This window comes from Sander lucioperca, chromosome 2 (genome assembly GCF_008315115.2).
Source record: "Sander lucioperca isolate FBNREF2018 chromosome 2, SLUC_FBN_1.2, whole genome shotgun sequence".
Taxonomy (NCBI): domain Eukaryota; kingdom Metazoa; phylum Chordata; class Actinopteri; order Perciformes; family Percidae; genus Sander; species Sander lucioperca.
Window position 1 is genome coordinate 4,679,334 of NC_050174.1, and position 23,736 is coordinate 4,703,069.

General features: G+C 39.7%; 1 protein-coding gene and 1 long non-coding RNA gene across 2 annotated transcripts in view; both read right to left on the reverse strand.

Moving 5' to 3' along the window:
- Positions 1 to 23,736, reverse strand: part of si:dkey-215k6.1 (transmembrane protein 132C) — a 267,170-nt gene that overhangs the window by 76,933 nt on the left and 166,501 nt on the right. The window contains exon 5 of the mRNA XM_031305397.2: positions 3,802 to 3,997. Coding sequence (XP_031161257.1) covers positions 3,802 to 3,997 — 196 coding nt within the window. The remainder of the gene's footprint in view (positions 1 to 3,801; positions 3,998 to 23,736) is intronic.
- The window catches only part of LOC116054078, a 12,328-nt gene continuing 4,960 nt past the window's right edge, over positions 16,369 to 23,736 (reverse strand). Inside the window, exon 3 of the long non-coding RNA XR_004105993.2 lies at positions 16,369 to 16,477. This is a non-coding gene — a long non-coding RNA (uncharacterized LOC116054078). The remainder of the gene's footprint in view (positions 16,478 to 23,736) is intronic.

Below are 23,736 nucleotides of genomic sequence, written 5' to 3' on the forward strand. Positions count from 1 at the left end.
GCTGAGTGCTCCTGATGCAATTATGTGCTAGGCTTAGTTTTTAGGCCTTTAAAATATGTAACAACTGTAAAGATCCCACATGTTGCCACATGGCTGTACTTTTGTTCCATATAATCCTCAGATGTGGAATTGTTTAGGAACAAGGATGCAAGATTTTGTGAAAGCTTTTACATCCTTTGAAGATTCTAGCTTATAATTTGATTCCTTCTTCTTCCATCCTCGAAAAAACGTCGGCGCTTTCATCTCAGTGACCCTCTCAGTGACAGACCCCAAACAACCAACCGACAATCAACACCTGGTCAGCAGTTTTGGTAAACAAATCAAGAGGCCCAAATAGTTTGTAATAGCAGCCATTTTGATGCTTTTACCCAAAGGAGAGGGGCAATAACGAGATGGAGGGAGAGTCAATGCAACTGGGTGTGTAGATGCGTATATATAACATAACATAACAACATACATATATGTACTACAACAGCAAATACATTTAGAAAGACACAATTATGTTGCATAGAAACCTTTAGGGAAATGCTTTTAATTAAGGTATCTAAAAAACACACATTTAAATACTTCTGTTTTAAAAAATACAAGGGATTGAGATGTGCTCACACCAGAGCTTCATTCACACCGCCCCCTTTTAAAAAAGCAAGCAAAATCCCAACAACACTGCTATTCGAAATTATGGTTTCAAGCTTGCTTTTTCCAGTTTGTGAAAGAGACAGACGTTGCAAAAGCTCTGAACAAAATTGGGTTTTCTCACTAGGGCTTTGCTGTTTGAAGGAGGTGCTATCTGGCCAGATTAGCTCTACCTCAGTGGTAATGGAACTGGTAGTATTTTGAAAAGTCCTCCTCACTTTTTAGCCTGAGGTTCTTGGTTGCTGTAGCCAGAGCAGCAATGTCTGTTATAGGATGTGTCTGGTTTGATCTGTGATTGTATGAAGTAATGGTGGTGAAATGTTACGGATGAAAGCAGTCTTTTTAAGCAATTATCTCCTTTACCTGTCCATGTCTGTTAAAAAGTAAGTCCAAAGTCATAATTCTTATGCAAATGTTTGCTATCTTTTCCAAACAGAAAGCTTTGAATTTAACTTCATGAGTTTTTTTTCCCCCTTAAGGGAAATCTGGATGGCAACAATGCATACGGAAAAAAAATCTACAGCACAAAATTACATTTGTATATCGTAAAGGTTATATCTTATTCCACTTTTTTTTACTTAATAGATGTTTTATTTTTATATTATGTAGTTATTTCCCACTAAAATTACTAAAATTAAAGATGTTTTCAGTTGTAAATCTATACAATAGAAACTGCTTGTGGAAGTGATTTGCTAGCCTACATAAGAGAAAAGGAAAGAAAAGGAAGGGAAAGAGAAACAATCAGTTGTTTGTGCTTTACATCATTTTACAACATTATATGTATTGATTTAGGATTTGCTGATTGTTTGTTGAGCTTAATCAGTAAGAGGGCTTAATGTTATGGGTATAATATTAGCACCCCTGACTTGTTTGGACTTTTTTATAGGAGTGAGGGTAAATGGACTTCTGTCCTGACCAAGCTTGTTCCATCACTGGTTCCCCTCAAGGATATGTGCTTTCACACTTATTATTAATTCTCTACACAAATTTGTCAGAGGAGGTGGGGAAATTTGACCATCTTAAAGTCTGCAGAGGACTCTGTCATTACTAGTAGGCTCCAGGACAATGAAACTAGCCCCGGTCTTCAACAACATTGTCAGCAGGTGTGAGGAGTCTTCAATTAAACATATCTAAAACCAAAGACATGATCATTTATTTAAGAAAACGTGCCCACAAATGAAGTGATATTTATTAAGAGTCAGGCAACGGAATGTGTATGGAAGGATTTTGAAATTAAAAAGCCATTGAATTTCTAGCACTGAATATTTATGCATTGAAATTATGTATCTGAATTTTTTGCCTCTGAATTTCTACTCTTCAAATTTTCAACAACTAATTTTCACATTTATTTTTCTAAGTTCATAAATTCAGAATCAAAAATTCAACGTAAACAAATTCAATATAACAAATTCAGATGCAAAATACAATGTTTAAAATTCAACTATAATATATTTTCAACTTGCTCAAATTCAACAAGCCAAGTTCAGCTGCAAAATGTAATGTTTAAAATTCAGTGTTAACATCCGGGAACCCAAAGAAAAGCAATCAATTCTACAATCTAGATTGGGAGTTTGCCATAGTAGCAGCAGCCAACAACTGGAAACTTTTTACAATTTGTGTCTGCTATTTCATCACTAAATTCACTTCTGAGACTTTTATGCAAGAAATCAACTATGTAGAGTTCGAATATGGGCATTTTTACAAAAGGTTATGCCGAATTGCACATTTGCTCCGATGTTGTCGGATTTGAGAAGCTCCAGTCTGACGTGACAGACAGTGTGGCAGCTGGGATCGCTCGCTCGCCGGCCGGCCAGTGATGCTCACAGACCCTGCTGTCAGCTGGACGTCTCTCAATAGAATCATGGACAAGAGTATTTCCTCAATCGTTTGTTTAAGCAACAAAACACAATTAGCCATTAAAAGATAAACAGCAACCTGTGTTATCTGCCAGTTATCAGATACATCATTTCAATGCATAAATATTCAGTGCTAGAAATTCAATAGCTTTTTAATTTCAAAATCCGATGAAACAGATTTACTTCCATAAATATGTCATCTTACAATTTAATTTAATTTAAAAATAAAGTAAATGTAAGCAAAAATGAAAATTAAAATTTAAGTAAAAACTAAAATTAAATTTTAAATTATTTAATTTTAATTAAAATTTGTGGGGAAATTACAATTTAATATCATTTCATATCATATTAATTTAAATATCTTGGGACAATTATTGACTCAAAACGGAACTTTGAAGCAATTTGTGAAGCGGTTTGCAAAAAAGGGTCCAGCGTTTGTTTGTTTGAGGAACCTGTCCAACTTCCAAATTGCCAAAACCATGATGACCTTATTCTATCGTGCTTTTATTTTTTTAATTTTATAATTGATTTTATATTTTTCTATGGAGTCATGGTTTGGAAACCTATCTTTAAGAACAGCAACTCCCTAGTATAGGCTGATTTGTGAGTCACAGCTTAACCAGCAGTCAGTCAAAGCGGATAAGTGGCTTGATTTCAAATGACGACTACAACCCTTTGTCAGCTTCTTCCTTCTGGTTTATAGTCCCAATATGTAGAACAAAGTGGTATAAAAACTGCTTTGTTCCAGCAGCCTTCACTCAAGTGAACAAGTCGTAGAAACATTGCACAAATACTATAGAAGCACAGTTTATTTATTCATTTATTTATTTTATTTGAATGATTCTTAAAGTGACACTGAAGTCCAGACTCAAATACAGAGCAATGAAAGTTTCGGGTCTATATGGAAAGCAGCCTTTTAAGAGGCAAACTGTGCTTGAGTCTCACCAGGAATGACACCTGCGAGCATGGGGGTAGCATTTGGCGTGAAGGTAGGTGTGTAGGGCTGTACCTGCGTGTCTCTGTGCCCATATTTGTGAGGCTCCTTGTCATTTCGAAAACCTGCAAGGGTGAAACCTGCTGTGTGTGTGACCAGGAGGCTTGTAGCAACAGGAGGGGGTAAACAAGCTGACCTTTATAGCTTTGATCAACCTAGAGGAAGGAAATGCGCTGGGGGTGTCAGCAAGAATGTTAAGAGGAGATGGGTAATGGAGGGAAAAATCTATTCCAGCATAAGAAATGTGCTGCTGGGTATGTCATTTATGTATGCTCACAGATAACTGTATCTGTTCTCATCTATCCAGTCATCACTCACCTCAGCCAGTGGTACGATTCCCTGTATGTCTGCGTTGCTGATGTAGAGGTGTGAGACTTTCTCTGTTTGTCTGGAAGTTGTCTGCATGCCAGCTGGGTACTCAATGTTCCAGTGTAAAGTCTGGGTTGGCACCAGGTTGATTACGTTATCCACCTCAAATTCCAGCTGCATCACCTCATACGATTGACTTTCCAATCTACAAAGAAAGAGGAGGAAAAAAATACATATTTGTCTGTTTTAAAATCCCAAAGATGTATTGGTCTTTCCTGATGAGCCCTGATAATAATAATAATATATCTTTATTTCAAATGCACAAGTGGGTCCACAATCCATAACCATCCTGAAAACCAACCTTAATTTGTAAGATGAGAGTATTTAAGTAATCAGTGAAACAGTAAACTCCTTTCTATTAAATTGTTTCTGTAAAAGAGCATGACAAATTAAGGGAGAGAGAGTCAATCTTTGGAGATTTTTGGAGAAAAAAATTCTGTAGTTTACATCCACACTAAGTATCTCCTGCTACTTATTAAAATGTGAATATGATGATAATAATGACAAGGATGATAAAGGGGGATGATGGTGAGGATCTTGGTGATGGAAATGATAATGAGGACTGCTGAAAGGAAGCAAAAACACTATCCATGTGTCGATATGTGTGTGTGTGTGTGTGTGTGTGTGTGTGTGTGTGTATGTAAGTGTGTGTGTTTGTGTAAGTGTGTGTGGGAGAGAAATATAATCCCATCTTAAAATAATTATACATATTATAACTTAATGGATAGAAGCCATTCTGCTTCATGCGTTCTCCAAAAAGCCTGTGCGGGTGTATTTATGTGCCTCTCTCTTTCTCTATGTTGGTATGTGTCTGTAAAAAATGTTATTTTCACAATGCTAATGTGACAGACAGACCAGTAGCCGTGCTCAAAATGTTTTGGATGCAGGCTCATATCTACTTTAGCTTAGATTAGCATGAAGACTAAGAACAAGGGGAAACCGCTAGCTTGGCATTGCTAAAAGTAAGCTATACGCCTACCGGCACCTTTAAAGCCACTGTGTGAGAGTGATTCTGAGACATCTGAGACTATCAGTCATTATCATAAGAATCTGTTAATGACACTTGGAAAACTACGGCAACTTTAAAAAAATATATAAAGTATTATCTTCTACCTCTCTATTCTGATTCCTACATACAGAATCTTTTCTGTCATTTTGACAACTTGGATTTGTTCTGCACATCATGCCCTCACGACTTTGTAGACTTTGTCATTATCGGCTTTGCCTCTTTGCCTGTCAGGAATCCTGATTCTATCTGCTGCTTGTGTGAATCACACCCAGTCGTATCATTTATCCTCAAAGAAGTTCTTTGCATCTCCTTCTTCTAGACCTGAGCCAACGATTTCCCAGTTAAGATTGGGGCTGTATTTGTATATCAGGATTGTGGTCAGATTCAGGATTACTTAATAATGAATGAATGACTAAAGAGTCATTATCTAACTAAAATGGACAGACTAAACCGGACGGCTTTTGTTCCTGGAAATAGCCTGGTCCGTATACTCTAGCATTTCTTTAGGGATGCAACTATGTCATTGCGGGTGTATTGCTCTGGACTGAAGGAAGCGCAGTGTCAAGTGTCAAGTGTCAAGCGTGAAGTTGTTTTGTTGAGCAGTTCTCAAGAATCCTGCAAGCAGCAATACTGGAGGCCAAGCAATCAACCCATTCCGAACAGGCACGTTTTGATTGGGGACTGCACTACTAAAATAAAATGCCCAAACATTGCATTAAAATGTTGTGTTTATGATGCTTTAAGCCATGGCACACAGAACAAACAAAAAAACAGTAGGTCTTATCTGAAATGTGACAGTACATTTTCCGCAATCAAGATAGCAGTGAAATGTACCCATTTGCAGTTCCCAGTAAGTGAAACACAAAAGGTCTCCTGGGTGGGATTTTGGAGATAAGCATTCAACACACACCACAGTCGACTGTTTCACAGCCTCAAGAAAGGTGCCTTGAAAATAATTTAGATACAGTTTAGCAACAGTATCTTTAGAAAATCTCTCTGACTGTATGTCTGGCTCCATTGCTTTTATTTCCCTGTCACTGACACACTCTCTCTTACACACACACACACACACACAAACACACACACACACACACACACACACACACACACACACACACAGACACATGTCCAGTGGATAGTGGAACATTAATAAGAAAGAAAGAAGCAGCAGCAGCAGCAGCAGCAGTAAATTGATTTTTGAGCAGACCTTTTATAGTTCTGTCATACACACATGCATACACACACAAACTCACACAGATATATAGGGGTTAAAGGTCATGACAAAGCCAATTGCTGAGGGTCTGTGATATCTGGCCTGTGTGTGTGTGTGTGTGTGTGTGTGTGTGTGTGTGTGTGTGTGTGTGTGTGTGTGTGTGTGTGTGTGTGTGTGTGTGTGTGAGTGTGTTTCTAGGGAGATGGAGTGAGCGATGTGTTACACAGAGAGATTAAGAAGAGAAAATTGATGGGTGTCAGCTCCCCTTGACCTCTTCCAGATCCCTCCATCTTGCTCGCTTTTCTTTCATCTGTCTCTACCCATCCTTCTTCCTCTCTCTGTCTCTTACCAAACCCAAGCTGTTATGGTTATCCCATCTTTAAACTGAAAGCTTGCTTTGCTCCTGTTTAATGGCTTTGGTTACATGGAAAGATGTAGGAACACTTTTATTTAACCCTCAGCCCCACCCTTAGCTTAGTAAAAGTAAAATTCGTCGTAAAAAGTATTAGTCGATGTCTATAGGTTGTACTTCTACAACAGGCATCACTGTCTTTCTTTGTCAGTCCAACCACCTACTCATGTGTCAAGCAACCCTGGGCAATTACAGTCCTCTGTAGGATAAAGTGTGATGAGTGCCTCGCTGAAGGACACTAAAGAGTACAGCAGCTTCTATAAGTAAGTAAGTAAGTAAGTAAACTTTATTTATATAGCACCTATCACAGACAGAGTCACAAAGTGCTTTACATGCAGCAAGTTTAACCATTTACAATCATACAAACATAAAAACAATGATAGTTCAGTCAAGTGAAAGCTTGTCTGAATAGGAGGGTCTTCAGCTGTTTTGTAAAAGAAACAATAGAATCGGCCACACGCAGCGACAGGGGCAGGGCATTCCACAATTTGGGAGCAACTGCCTGAAAGGAGCGGTCTCCCCAAGTTTTAAGGTGGGTTTTTGGGACCATCAGGAGATTTTGACCTGAGGAACGAAGCATGCAGAAAGAAGAGTAAGGGGTCAACAAGTCAGCGATATATTTCACCGTCTGTCCATGTAGTGCTCTAAAAGTTAAAACTAAAATTTTATAATCAATTCTGTATTTTACTGGAAGCCAGTGGAGAGTAAACAAAATCGGGGTAATGTGTGCCCTTCTGTTTGTTCCTGTTAAAAGCCTGGGTGCTGCATTTTGCACCAATTGAAGACGGCTCAGAGAAAATTTATTAAAACAAGTAAAAAGAGAATTACAGTAATCTAACCGTGAAGAAATAAAAGCATGAATGATCATCTCCATGGTAACTTTGGGCAGTATTGTTCTCAATTTAGAGATATTTCTCAAATGATAAAAACAGTTTCTGACCAACTGTCTAGAATGACCATGTGATGCTACAGAATAGCAAAGACAGACAAAAGAAGAAAGAGAAAACTTTGTCCACATTTTTTCACTTGAGTTAATGAGAATTTTTCATATTTTGGTGAGGTCCACTTATGTGTGTGTGTGTGTGTGTGTGTGTGTGTGTGTGTGTGTGTGTGTGTGTGTGTGTGTGTGTGTGTGTGTGTGTGTGTGTGTGTATCCATGACGGCTTGTTGTTTAACCTCAAAGGACACAGTAGCAGTAGACCTATTTCATATTTTCCAGGGAGAAACCTAAAATACAGCAGAGTTTTAGACACATACACAGCGAGACACAATGCTCTGTCACTCTCACTCTCTGTTGCTGTCTCTCTCACACTCACAGACACATGCACGCAGGCAATGCACAAGCAACACACCTCTCTGTCTCTCACACACACACGTACAAAGAATCGTCCAGAAAATGTTGAGTGTGTTTGGGTGCAGTGTAATCGCTGGAGCTGAAAAAGCAATGTGTCTACAGTGACAGGTTCATTCAGGTGTTCACGTCCCAACCACAAGGCTCTAAAACAAGATTACACTGTCCTCTAGTACGCATACGCATGCACACGCATGCACGCACGCACGCACGCACGCACGCACGCACACACACACGCACACACACACACACACACACACAGAAAATTGACAAACCAAAACCACTGTAGAAGTTGATACTTTCTCTTAGTCTCTGAGTGTGTTTTCCTTCAGGCAGCTATTATTCCTGTTACTGACACAGTGATGCAGGTTTTACAGTGTTGGTCTGAGGGTGTCAACATGTGTCATCTGATATGGTTTCACAACCCTTCTCCAAACTTGCGGTTTGGACACTGGACGGACCAGCTTTGATGATCATGCATTCCTAATAAAAAGGGAATTCATTATAATTTTATAAGGTTTAAATTGGCATTGGCAATTGGCATTTAGGTGATCAAGAATCAGACAGCAAGTGGCAACCTCCAGCGCTGAAAAATTAAGCCAAAAACTACAATTCATCGAGTGGCCACTTGAGGCTGGATCCAATAGTGAGTCAATCCCTATAGAACCCCATGTTAAAATGCCCAACTTAACAGCATAATTAAACAGGTTAACAGCCTGGTACAAAAAACGGTTTTTGTCTCTATAGCTAATTTTCCAGCATAATTAAGAGTGTGCCGCTTTGAGTGACAGATGGGTGCCGTCACAGGTGGCTAGCTCAGCAACCAGGCTTCATTCAGCATGCCAGCTCCACCCATGCTCCACCACTTTGCCCATTTTTTGGAGCAGACGGAGTTAGGCGTTGCCAATATAGTGATGGCCGACAAAATCTCCTGACGAAAACTAGGGTGTTGTCTAGTTTTAGAGGGAATCAGAGACCAAAAGACCAAATTCAATTCTTTTGTGCCCAATATTCAAGAGACATCAGAATAGGGCTGTAATGGTTTGTGTATTTGTGCCGAACCGTCACAGTACACGCAGAATACCCAGCACGTAGATGGAACCAAATTTCACAAGCATGAGTTCTACCCGGAAAATTGTAGCTGTACGCCGTTAGCAACGTGTGCTAAGTTTAGCGCAACAAACTGATTGCTGTGCATGTCAGTCAAACTATGGCGAACACAAAGGAAACGTGAGGCCTCCACAGCAGTGTTTCAGTAGACATTAAAGTTCTTAATCTAGTTTGATGGCAAGCTATACATTAATGCCAACGTGCTTACCTAAAATTTAAACACAACAGTCTCAAACCCCTGTTTTGGGGGGTTGTAGAAAGGCATTTGTGCTATGTTTAGAAAATCCTGTCTGAGACAAAAATGCATGACAGGGTGAAGAAAAGTGGTTACACCACAACACATAAATTACAACAATCCATCACAAAACAACTCTCTGAAACCTTCAAAGAGTAAGAACATCTGAAGGTGGACTTTTATTCCTGACTCACCTGTGTTGCTGCTGTAGATAATTGATATAGATAGTTTGGTACACAGCGAGACAGACAGATACAGATCTCTATGATAGTGAATGTTTCTCTGCCTATAGAGGCTGGCCTGGCTTAGCCTATAAACCCAGATAAAAAGATACACTTCTGGCAGCAGAGAGTGTTTTGAGAGACGTGCAGCCTGGATACACTTCTTACGCTTGTGGGTAACTGGTTTGGCCCTTCTGGAGTCTCAGAGCTGATTAAAATAGATGATTGACAATTTTTTTCTCTGTTTATCTATTTAGCCTCAATTAAACAATTTAGTTTCTAGACTGGGTCAACAGAGATACAATTTGCAGCCTCATTAATCCTGTTCTTGCCTCATTCTTAGTCACCTTTTTGTTTTACTGTCTCTTCACCTGCATGTCCGTCTTTCCATTTGTCCATCAGTTTATCTGGATTTTACTGCCGCCACTTTGATACAGACTAAAATATCTCAACAAATATTGGATGGATTGCCATTAAAGTTTTGGACGGACCCTAATTGTCTACAGAGGATGACTCCTAGTAACTTTGGTGATCCCCTGACTTCCTTTAACACCACCATCACCACACAGTGACATCTTTAAAATACAGCACTAACTAAGAGACAGTTAAAGGTATACTTTGCCGATTCTAAACCATCTCTGTGTCATCTTTGTGTGGGCAGTGTGTTTAGAAACGGAGCGGGGTCTACTGACATCTGCTGCTCAGAGCTATGTGCACTGGCACCACGGAGGGAAGCCAACATGGTCCTTCTTAACACACTGCCATGACACAGAGCTTTAGCAAAATATCTTCATTAAATGCGAAAAATAACATGACTGTAATGTACGCACATACTGTATGAAGAGAGACTAACCCTAACACACACACGCACACACACACACACACACACACACACACACACACGCACACACCCTGAGACACCGCAAATGACTTTGCCGTAGAAGTGGATACACAGTCACTGAACCGTTCATCTCTCTGTCACAGCATTAATAAGAGACAAACTGACCGTTTTTCTCACACACACACATGCTCACATTACATTACATTTGAAGTCATTTAGCTCACCCCCCCCTCCCCCTTGGGACCACAATGGAAATAAGCCTCAGGGCTTTATTGTGTTATCCTGACTTTGTTTTGTTTTTAATATATGGTGCATAGTTGTATCATATTTTATAATTAAATGGGCAAATAAAATCAATCAATCAATCAATTTAGTTGACGCTTTTATCCAAAGTGACTTCCAATAAGTGCATTCAACCATTAAGGTACAAACTCGGAACAGCAAGAATCATGTAGACAAAGTAGATAGCTTCAAATAAGCCACACTACAACGTGCCACATGTAAGTGCCCACTGAACAGTAAGCGTACGTAACATTCCATTTTTTTGGGGGGCATTTCTACCTTTATTAGATAGGAAAGCTGAGATATGAAAGGGGCGAGATAGGGGGGAAGACATGCAGGAAAACCGTCACAGGTCAGACTCGAACCCTGGACCTTCTGCGTCGAGGAATAAACCTCTGCACATGTGCGCCCGCTCTACCAACTGAGCTAACCGTCCACTATTTAGAATACTTTTATAGCTATCATCACATCATTGCTTGAGTGATAGTCAAGTCTCACACTTAACTACATTTGCCACTACACAATTGCCACACCCAATATATGCCAGATACACACAGATGCACACTCTAGATTACTACTGGAGCATCTGATCTGAAACTCAAACTGATTAGGTTTGCTTTGAGAGATTTGGCTCATGTGTTCCCTTTGGAGTTTTACAATATTCATCAGTGAGTATAAATTACACTTGAAATAAATATAAGCATTGTGGTTATTATGATAGTATGGTATTTATTGAGTATTCCACTTTTTCCTAAAACTTTTATTGTTTTTAGAGATCATCTCAGTGTGGCTCCTCTGTTATTCACGCCCCATTGCTGACCCCTCGCTGGTTTTTCCTCCTGAGGAGAAGCAGGTGGTAGCTAAAGGAAAATCTCTTGCTCTACCTAAGTCACCCTCAAAGTTGCACATTCGATCCACACACACACACACACACACACACACACACACACACACACACACACACACACACACACACACACACCATGTAGCAAGTGCAGAGAGGACAGTTTGTCTTATCAAAGTGTACTGTAGGAAAGTGGTGGTCTGGGGGGAAATTCAAAGGACAATAGAGAACAAACACACACCAACAGACATGCACCACTGGCAAGACGAGAGGAAACACCCCCTGGGAGAATACAAGGCAGGAAAGGAAGGACGGAAAAGGGAGAAGGACAAGAAAAAAGGCAAAGACATTTTTTTTCTTCTCTTTTTGCTAAGAGGAAGTTGTCCCTTGCAGCATTTCCCCTCAGCACCCGAACAGCCAGGCTGACAGCAGGTGTGTGTAAGTGTGTGTGTCTGTGTGTGTGTTACACAGAGCGAGGGACACAGGGGGTTTTGTAGAGAAATATCTGATATGAGACAACAACCACAACATAGATGTAAAGGATAGGCAGACAGAGAGACAAAGAGATAAAAAAGCACCACATGGAAACGAAAGGTAATAACCCCACCACACACACACACACACACACACACACACACACACACACACACACACACATACAACATGTAACATACATACATAAACACTGCTGTCAGAGATGTGTTAGCTGCAAAAGAGGAAGACAGAAGTAAAGGCGAGGCGACGCCAGGCGGAACCACAGGCCGACAACACTGTCACAGCCATCACCACACCTTCACCTTTACTGTGTGTGAGAGAGAGAGAGCGTGTGTGTGACAGCTGGACGCAGAGATGCAATGCACCGCCGCAGACAACCCCTGTCAGTTTGGCTTAAGACAACCCTGAACTCTGTGTGTGTGTGTGTGTGTGTGTGTGTGTGTGTGTGTGTGTGTGTGTGTGTGTGTGTGTGTGTGTGTGTGTGTGTGTGTGTGTGTGTGCGTGTGTGTGCGTGTGTGTGCGCGTGCGTGTGCGCGTGCGTGCGAGAGTGTGCAAGAGTGTGCGAGAGAGAGAGCGCGCGCATATCATTGTGTGCATTTTTGTGTGTGTATTTCGCCCTAGTCTATATCCTTCACGTTCCACTTCCGGGATTGCTCCGGTGCTGCAGGAAATTCTGCCGGATGCATGTATTTTCCGTTTCCTTCCGCTTTCTTTGTATTGGAATTTTAAATTCGGTGGATTTATGAGGACTATTGTTAACTGCTCCTCAGATCTCTGCATGGTAAATTGAGACAACTAGCTAGACTATCTGTCCAATCTGAGTTTTCTCTCATAAGACTATTTTGCAGCGGCTCTGTTTAGCACCGCCCATGACAATTCTGATTGGTTTAAAGAAATGCCATTAAACCAGAGCATGTTTTCCTCCCATCCCCAAATGCTATGTGGAGACTCTCCTTCAGCGCGAGGAGGAGGGTCTGGCAAAGTGAAACTAATTTTGCCCCAACATGGCAGTCCAGGTGAATCAGCCTTTCACACTTAATTGCAACACCTCAATGCAAACTTGGTTGCAGACATGCAACCATCCATTCAAGACACACCCGCTGAGTCTTTTTAACCTAGTTTAGCCTTAGCTAGGGAGGATCAGTAGACTGCTGTGTTTTCAGTCGTGTTATTTCACTTTGTTCTGTCCATCTACTTTTTAAAATGGTTTGTGATGTTTCTTTTCTATCTCTGTAAAATGTTTTGATTGATTTTGCTTTCTTTTGATAAATATGAGAGGTGCGTCGGGCAGCTCTCCTCCCAGCGAGCTGCGACACACTTTATGGTCCCACTGACGTGTGTTGTCACCATGACAACTAACAACAATCGCCATTTTCAGTTCAATGGCCTTTCTATCCATTTTATTTCTATGGATTCTTGTATTTATACAATTTCTGTCAAACGTGATAACAATGAATTTATTGCGTCCAATTAATTTCATTACATAAATGTGTTGATAAAAGATTTATTCAAATACTATTTAAACACTTGCCATTTCATTTTCAATTTATCCAGCTTTTATGATTAAAAAATGTATGAACTTAGAATAACTGTTGATTATGTCCAACTCCAGACAAAACTGAAATCACAAGCATGCAGATGCTTTCACACACAACATTCAGCTCTCTTACGCACATCAACGCATATACTAACATATTCGATATATGAAAATGTATTTTCTAATAGATACACACTGTCTAAATGTAAGTCCAACCCTGCTGATGTTTCAATTCCAGCTGTGGCCTGAGTAACTAAAATACACACACTAATTTGGAAATAGAAGAAATGCAATCATGTTGACAAGCTTTGAGATAATAGACTGAAATAAACCAACACAAAACAGGACACACTCACACTGTATCTTGCTTTGATAACACACAGATAGTTACAGCTTGCATGAACAGAGACCAATTTGGCTGCAGCACACACACACACACACACACACACACACACAGGCTTAGTGCAACAGAACAACTAACACTAAATTTAATTTAGTTTACTTTACTTTAATTTAATTTAATTTTAAAGATAATAGCAACATTCTTCCAGGCTTCCCTTCCGCCATATTGGCAATATTTGAGCCAAACTGACATGAATTAACTTTTTTTGTTGTTTTTTTATGACAGAAAATATCAAATTTCTTTTACACGTTTTTGTCAACACTAGCTAAGTTTCCATCCACTTGTCAATTGAATTATCTGAAGTCCGGTAAAAAAAACTTTTTTTCCATCCAACGGCTTTAAAGTGAATAAAAACCTGTGCGTAATGACATCACATTCTTGCAGTGATTTGCGGTCAAATTGGTATATCGAATTGATTTGAGACATTTTATGGTGTTTCAATTCATTTTCGCACTGAATCGCACAACATTCAAGCAAACATTTGCGAACAAAGTTTTGCTAGACAAAATAGATTGTTCCGTCTACCTACATATGAGTAATAATTGCAGAAGTTGTAATAGTGCTTATGTGCCAGCTGATAGCGACATATCAACAACGACGGTATCAACAAATTGCTATGATGATGCAGATACACGTAAATGCCGACGACAATGGAGGTGGCCTGTGGTGTGGGTACGAGAGCGCGCCAAACAGTTCTGAAAGATTGTGGTTTAGAGACACTTCACAAAAACCCTTTGGTTGAAGCATTTTCGGATTTGAACTTTTACTGGCCCGTCCCTTGACCCAGATAAGCCATGGCCCTCTGGTTTCAACCGAGAAGCATATCACCATTGCGCTCTACAAACTGGCTACATGCACAGAGTACAGAGTGGTAGGCGGTAACGTTTATGTCAGCAAGACCACCGTGTGTTTACGCCGTGTGCAATGGCATATGAACGAGGATGATGCGAAGGTATATACCTACCTAGAGTTGAAAAGGCGCATGAGATCTCACTGCGTCACTACAGAGCGCACCTTGTGCTACAGGTGTATGGCGCAATAGACGGGACTCATGTCCCGATTAGACCCCCTGCTGAAGGCTGCAGGGATTTTGTCAATAGAAAGGGCTGGCTATCAATCATATTACTACAGGCTGTGGTAGACGATCGTTGCGTAATAAGGGACATTTGCGTCGGCATTCCCGGCAGTGCGCATTGGGCGTACAGGTGCGTCTGTTTAACCATAAAATGACCTAAAACTTAATTGCAATTCATTAATTATTCAGCAAATAACGTTTCCATCAGCGTTTATCGCATAAGCCATATATCGAGAAGAGAAAATCCGATGAGACCGAACGTATAAACTTTGAGTCGATATCCATGAAATTCAATCGAATATTACTGTTTCCATAAGACATTTTTTTATTTGATATCACTTGATTGGCATAAAAAATGTGTGGATGGAAACATAGCTACTGACTGTAATGCACACAGAAGACAAAAGTCTATGAGTAAATAGTGTGTAAAAGAGAGTGTGTGTGATTGTGTGTCCGAGCTGTCGAGAATACAGTCAGGTTGTCACTGAGAGGACAGAGGGGACTCTGAGGGAATGAGTTTGCAGAAACAAAGAAGATATGCACAGACTCACAAACACACACACACACACACACACACACACACACACACACAATTACCCCAACATACATTTTCTTCTGTATGCACATGCAGGCTAAGACACAGAGATTGCTTTACATCAAGCCCTGGTTCGAATTGTATTCTGTGTAAACATAAATGCATACAGCACATTCCTGTCCTGCACTACTCATTAAAACATGTACACGTGAAACACCAATACATGCTGAGTAAAGAGAATGTAAGAGGACAGATCAATATTACTGAGCAGCTAAAGAGAGACACACTGACACTGACACAGTGGCCTTGATAGTTACAACACCCCTCACGCTCACTCTCTCCATCTCTGCCATGCTGTTATACAGGCTAGGTTTTTGACATCCCCTGAAGTGCTTTGCACCATGGATTCTGGATCCTTTCCTTGACGAAGGAAACGGCGAGTCACCGCTGAACCCCATCATCCCTCATCCCCGAGGAGGAAAACATTTCTTCCTTCACTCCCTCATTTTGATGGCACTAGTGTGCTGGGACTGCGTCATAAGCTCCACATTCCCTTTGCTTTTATTATTATCGGGTGCACCCGGAACTAAAATTGATTACTGTACAATTACTGATCTCAGAATTAAAATATGGTTTAGAAACTGACTGAATTAACTCAAACCTGAAACATGACCTAACACTGTATTAAACTAACAACTGAGAAAACATATGAAAGGAGGAACTGAACTTTGTCACACTCAAGAAACACATCCTTTAAAAGGAATTAAGGGCATTTAAAATTGTGGAAAAGTGGAAGTGGTCTAAGTCAATTGATTAAAATTAGGGCTGTCAGCATTAACGCGTTAATTGCGATGCGATTAAGGGCCGATCCTAACGCGTTAATTTTTTTTAATTGCATTAATCGCATGCCGGCATTTATTAATTTATTTTACACTTCACTCGGCTTTGCGTCGTGCCTAACAGGCTACCATTTTGACACTTTGCTGCACCGTTACTTATTATCAAGCTGCGATACTTCCTCCTGCTGCAGGCTGCAGGCATGATGGAGAAAGACAGCAGCAACTTATTTTCCAAAACTCCTGGACGGCTAGTCGAAAGCAATATGCACATTGTGTAAAGCCGAATTAAAATATCACCGAAGCTCGTCAAGCTTGAGCTACCACCTACGAGCTAATTAACGTGACTCAGGTTGATGCTACCCACTAGCATGCTACCCACTCAGGCAAAGCAGTATTTTGAAGAGTGCTACTTGCCGACCTGTGGATGAAACCAAATCCAAAAAAATTACTACAGCTCTTGCGAAACGGGTGGCAACTAACTGCAGACCTGTCAGCATCGTAGAGGACTCGGGTCTTAAAGATGTACTACGGTTGGCATGTTCTGACCTGTCTCGTTGCCGTCGAGGGGAACAGTAGGTTTCACGCATACACAGCCTGTATGACACGGAGAAAGCAGCCACACTGGAACAGCTGCAAGGTGCTGCAAACGCTGTCTCATTAACCGGTGATCACTGGACGTCAGTGAGTCATCAACATTATTTAGGAGTTACTAAACACTATATTGACTCTAGTAAGGATAGGGATTTTTAGTTTTTTAGTTAGGTAATTGGAGGAATTGTGCAATAATGACAGATTCACACATTTTTCTTTAGTTTACAGTAAATAAATAATAACAAAGACAAATCTTAAAGTAAAGTTCATAAAGTAACTTTCTTTGCATTCATTTGATTCCCAATCAAGATACACTGGTAATAATTGCTTTCCATTGTTAATATGTACTTAAAAACAGTTAAGAAATGCAAAATAATAGAATTTTAATCATGTGATAAAATATGCGATTAATCGCGATTAACTATAGCAATTCAGTGATTAATCGCGATTAAAAAATTCATCGTTTGACAGCCCTAATTCAAATATTTTATTGTGATTAATCGCCTGATTGTCCATAGTTAACTCGTGATTAATCGCAAATTGATCACAATTTTTTTTTTTTATGTGTTCGAAATTTACTTTAAAAGGGATAGTTTTTTTTAAGTTTGAAATGCTCAAGTGGTATTTGAGACTCAATGTACTCCGGTGGTAACTCAATTCACATCCACAGTACATGCAAATAAATTAAGTCTTCTGGAGGGGCTTTGAAACTGAACTCTTTTGGTTATTCAAAGGTAGTAATTTCTAGTCACTGATTTTTGTCCTTTACTCATCCTCAACCCGTCCATACGAGCCTAGACACTGGTCCAATATTCATCTCACCACCCTGTGACCACTAAGTAGGCTACATGGGGCTACACATGCACACAATCTTTCACTCATTCCATCTCCCTCTCACACACAGTAACAGCTATGGCGGTGTGGTAAGTAATGGGCTTTTTCCTGGTCTTTCCTTTTTTAGTTGTTGTGTGATTGCATATAGGCCCTTCCCTGACATGCACAGACCCCCTATCGAGCGCCTATAAACACACACACACACACACACACACACACACACACACACACACGCACACACACGAACAGACCTTCGTCATCTCTTATTCTTGTTCGTTTTTTCTTGTTCATACCTACCCCCTACCTCGACAACCAAATAGTCTCATCTCTACACAGACAGAAACGCACACACGTGCTGCACACACATTATCCTCTTTTATGATTCATCTTTTAAAACAAAAATACTCACATACTCCTTCTTTCCTCATTTAACAGCGGTGACACACACTCTCCTTCTATCACGTACACATGAGGGAACTAACACAGACCCCCCCCCACCGGATCTACAACAATATGAAACATGCAAATGCTTTTAAGAGGAGCTCAGCAAAGGGACACGAGTGTGGGTCTGCACTTATGTGTGTATGTGTATGCATACTTAGGTGCTCTCCCCAGCGTCATGTTTAGTCTTTTTTTGTTTTTCAGAGTATTTTCTTTTGTAGATTTAATACTTTGTTTTTGGGGGGCACACAGCAGAAAAAGTTAAGGAAGACAGGAGAGGAGGATATTTTGCTAAGCCTGAAGAGATTCAAGTTGGTGCTGGGATTCATTTGTAATAACTTGCATCTTGATTTGGACTTTGGCTCACTCAAAGTCTTGGATTAGATGTTGACAACAAACCCAATTTATCAAGAGAGGCTTTAGGTTTGGGGCCTTACTTTGAACAGAAAGCTGTTGAACTTAACTTTTCCCTTCTACCATTCAACACCAAAGGCATGACACAGACTTAGATAATGTAAATGTGTTGTGACCATTTGCCCATATTTGGTTTGTATATAACTCTTACGTTGACATTTCGTGTCTGTCAGACACAGTGCTCACATGTAAATGTGAATGTTTTAACAAACTGGATATACAATAATGTATTATGGCCATATCAGTTGGTGACAGAGAGCAACCATTATATTTAATTTCTTAAAAATGTTAGGTTAAAGCCACATAGACTAATTTCACTGGCCTTTATTTGGTTTACCTACCTTTTTAAGTAATTATAAATCATTGGGTTTTGGGTAATTACTGCTTCTCCGAAAACATAGTTGGGTATTAATACTATGGTTGCGGTGCTTTTAAATTGCCAATAAAATTCATACTTTACTCACCTTTTAATTTGAAACTACTGTAAATAAGTCCATATCTCAATTTAAAACGCATTGTGGCTGTTTTTTGGGATTGTATGATGCCAATGATAAATAATTTACCGTTTGTACCCTGTACTACTTTGCTCCTTGTCTCGTTTTAAACATCCAAAATACATGAAAGCCTCTGAGAGAAAGACAAAACCAAAAGAGAGTTGGTGAATTTGAGAGAGAAGACGAGAGGAGAGTAAAACAGAGATATCAGGAGACAAACGAGAAGACGATAAGACAGAAGGGAGGAGATAAGACGGAGAGAGTAAGAAAGAGAGATACAGAAACAGACAGAGAGAATGAAAGACATACGAGTGAACGAAAGAACGATAAGCAGAGAGAGAATTCACATCTCAGCAAGGTTCTCGACACCAGACTCCATTAGGACTGCTCTGGTTTGTCTAATTGCTGCAAAATAACAAGATATAAATTATCATCTTGATGAGATACAGATGATGCGTCGTTAACAAGTGAATTCCCGGCGTTCATTTCCACATATCTCTGAAGATCTCATTAAGTCCGACACATCTCCTCCCACTCAGTTACCTCACATAACCCTCTTTCCTAAAAGCAAGCAAATTCAACTATGATCATTTGACAGATTCTTGCTTAGCATCTTTAAAAGTATTTCCAGGGTTCTCACTAAACTGAATACTAAAAGGTAAGGCACTGGTGAGTTATAGGTTAAGTTTACTTGCACATTCAGTTGTAAAGACAAACAAAATATGGGAAAAGTGCAATAAAAAAACCTGAAATGTCACTGCAGGCGAAACAAAAATAAAAAAGGGAAATGTGATAGAGACAAAAGATTGGAGAATTACTGGACAACAAAATCACCTTGCTTTTCCAGCCTTGATCTGTGACGTACTAAAACTTTGCTTTCCATTTACTGATAATCATGTTTTCTTTTCGAGTAGAACATTTCGATACTCTTCCGCCATTACATGTAATCATCAACCTATCAGCTAGGACTGATAAACTGTAACTGCTTAAAAAGCAAGACAGTTTTTTAAAAAGACAGAGAAAAGGCTAGAAGGTTTTCTTGGTTTGTGTTATTTAACATATCCAGCTTGGATTGTTGGACACCATATCTGCTCTGATTTACACTTCATTGGTTCCTATTGCACTTAAAGGGGACATACTGTATTATGCTTTTCCGTGTTTACTGTCATATCTACAATGTTACAATGTTGGATTTTCATGTTAAACGTGGCCAAAATTTCAAATAATGAGGTAATTGTATTTTTGACAAATCCCTGTGAGTTAAAAAAGTTCAGATTTCCAACTATTCTGAACGCTCCAGTAGAAATTGCTGCTATATTCTATTAAGTGTCCACTGCTAACTATAGTAGCTACATGGCTAATGGCAGTAAACAATGTCATCTGGGCTGCTAATGTTGTAAAATTCTCCCCAATTCCGGGTCGCATTACTGCTAAAACATGTCCGATTGGGTAGTGTTTGGTTCAGAAGCCTTTATCTTATTTGACAGTAGAAAGTGTTGCTTCATTCCACTACAATCTAACGTTAGCATACTGCTAACTATTAAGCAGCTACATGCTAACGCGACATAGCTGTAATCTTGGCTAATGCTGGTCATGTCTCCCCAAATTCCGGTCACTTTACTACTGGTAGCTCCAGTTTCAACTAGTGAAACACACAGCAGAGGCTCCAGAGTTTCCAGGAAGCGCGCTGGCCAATCAGAGCAGACTGGGCTTTTCGGGAGGAGGGTTTAAAGAGACAGGCAGTCCTACTGAGCGTTTCATACAGAGGGTGAATACAGGTGCAGCAGCCATGGGCACTATGAGTAAAATAGTTTTTTTTTTTGTTCTAGTACAAACACAAAAAGCAAGTATAATCCTGAAAATACTATATAATAGTTGCCTTTAAATCCCCCTATGCCAATCTCTGTCTCTCTTACACACACAGTCCCAGAGTATCGATAGGTGGGGGGCCATGTGAAAAATCTGGTGCAAAAGCAGAGTGACAGCTACCAACAACAACACCACGAACACACACATTTTAAAATAAAAAGTGCAGTTACAAATGTAGCCTTTGACGCCATCACCCCAAACTCCATCCCAACCTGATAAACTGTCTCGCTCTGTCTTGCTCACACACAGATATTGATTTAATGCAGCACTAGGTATCACATCCATCTCTGCTTTTCTCCATCTTCTCTAATATTTTTGTGTTTTTTTTTTTTATATTTGTCCGGGGAGGTGAAGACACACCGTTTGAGATATGGGCTACTTGGCCTTGCCGGGACCAAAATTAGATTTCTTTACGTAATTTATTTGACCAATGGCCATTTCTCTTGAAGGAAGAAAATAACACTAGGCTATTTGTAACAAGGTGAGCAAGGATCCAGACCATTGCACCTCCAGACTATTATTACCGTATTTCTGCTCGAGTGTATCTTGTTTTGATTTGATACCTTTTTTTTTTACATTTACCCCATTTTGGGAGGTCAAAGGTCATGCTCAGCTAAAAAAAGATCCTTGGAGCAGCATCTGGGTTTTGCCGTTTTGTTTGATTTGTGTGTGTCGTGAGAGATGTTAAACTAAAACATGGCAATTACCATCATTATGGTGACACTTAATTGCTGTCGTTTAAAACTAAAACTGTAAGTGGGGGTTTCCTGCTAGGAAACAAAATAGAAATGTAAATATTTGAGCACAGTAGTGTGTTTTATAAAAAGCAATAATCCACTCCACATTGTGATTTACAATGAGGTATAAGAGCCAAAAGGGTTTTAAGTAATCTGCGTCTTGTGGCTTTTTGCTTGAATAGGGCTCGACTCCCACAGTGAACATTACCCTTGGCATATGCAAAATAGCTTGCATAAAGTTTTTTTATTAAGTTTGTAATGATACCAAATGAAACATGGTCATGACTACAGTAAAAACCTCCCTCCAGTGGCCTTCCCACTGTTTAATGACCATTTATGTTTACATATTATATTCCCTGCACTCTGGAAAAGAAATCTACAGTATACCAATCTGGATGATGCTCTACATGTAGTTGAACATGTGTATATCATGCTTCAAGGTTATCTTTATTATCCCACTAAGGTGAATTTGTTTTGTTGCCAGGGTTCACATAAAAACAGAATGCAAAAAGACAACATCGACACCGCATCAACACAATAAATCACAGAGCTAGAGCAGGGAAATGGAAAATCATACGAAGTGCGAATGTGCAAGTGGGCAAGAAAAGTGCAAGGAATGCAGCCAGAGTGCTGTTTGCTATTACAGTAAGCATCAATAGCACTTGGAATGAATGAGATGTTGATTATCTTAGTCCTCCTAAAGGGTGCTCCAAAACAACGTCCTGAGGGCAAAAGCTCATGCAGTGTTTGTAATATTTCTTTGGTGTGGAAAGTTAAATCAACTAACTGTAGGTGGGATGATGAACAGACACACACTCACACACACACAAACGCGTGTGTGTATGAGTCTTTGAGGGAACTCCGTTGTGTTTTCATCACTTTAAATGTGTCTTCTTTGTGTCACATAAACGCTACAAAAAACTCATATTCATTGTTTTTATCAAAACTTTTTTGTTGTTTTGGCTTCATAATGGCAAATGACTCAATCACTGGCTTTATACTGTATGATGGATTTGTGCATGCCCTCCCCCCCATCCCCCATCACACAGAGCAGACTCACACATATTCACACATACACCCTCTGACAGAGACTCCAAAAGAGAAAAAAGCAAAAGAATGAATTATTAATCGTGCCGTCTAATTATGGTGTGTGGCCCTGAGAGAGATATGATCCCCGGGAAATCACATCTAACAGTCATTTATCACAACAAATAGAGTGAAAAACACTGGTTAGAGGAGAAAAGTGAGGAGAGGGAGCGAGAGAGACAAAGAGAGGGCAAGAGAAGAGCAGAGATAAAAGGCAAGCCCTCTGCTATCAGACTCAACTATTAAAATATGCTAAGGAGATGCAAGGATAGAGTGGAGAGAAAGGGTAAAAGGAGAGTCTAAAATAGTGAATTAAGAGATGCTCAAGGGAAACTGGAGCCCCATAAGAGCTCCTAAATGCCTCATAAAGCTGGGTTTACAGGGCAACACATGGTACATTTAAAAAACAAGAATTAATGTGCTAAAAAGAAATGTATCTCATCTAGTAGAAAGCATGAATAAAGTTACTAGTAAAATATTACTTTTATCTGTGTTTGTACTTAAAAATAAAATAAGATTATTAAATATTTGCTGAAGGTCAAGGTTTGGTCATGTCATGTTTAACTCTAAAGATTACATGTTTTTTAAGGAAAATGCAAATGAGTCGATGGACGGGGTTGTAAGTATAAAGCAGGGTTGTAAGTGTCTGACAACAGCATTGCACATGTCATTCCCCTTGTTTGTGATAGTGGACAGTATGGATACTGTTGAATAAAACCAATATGCAAATAAGATTAAGAGAATAAATCATTATGCAAGTACTTTTACTTTTAATACTAAAATCAGGTACTTTTTACTTTTACTTAAGTAGGGTTGTCATTGTGGTACTTCTACTTTTACTAAAGTAAATATGTCTCTGGTTATTTGTACTTTTACTTTCAGTACTTGAGGAAGTACTGAAATTCAGTACTTCCTCCATCACTGCCTTTATCAATGTCCTTGCACCCATTGCGGCCAAGAAGCATCCTTCCCTCTTTGCTCATATAATATAAACAATATGAGAGGTCAATCCCAGC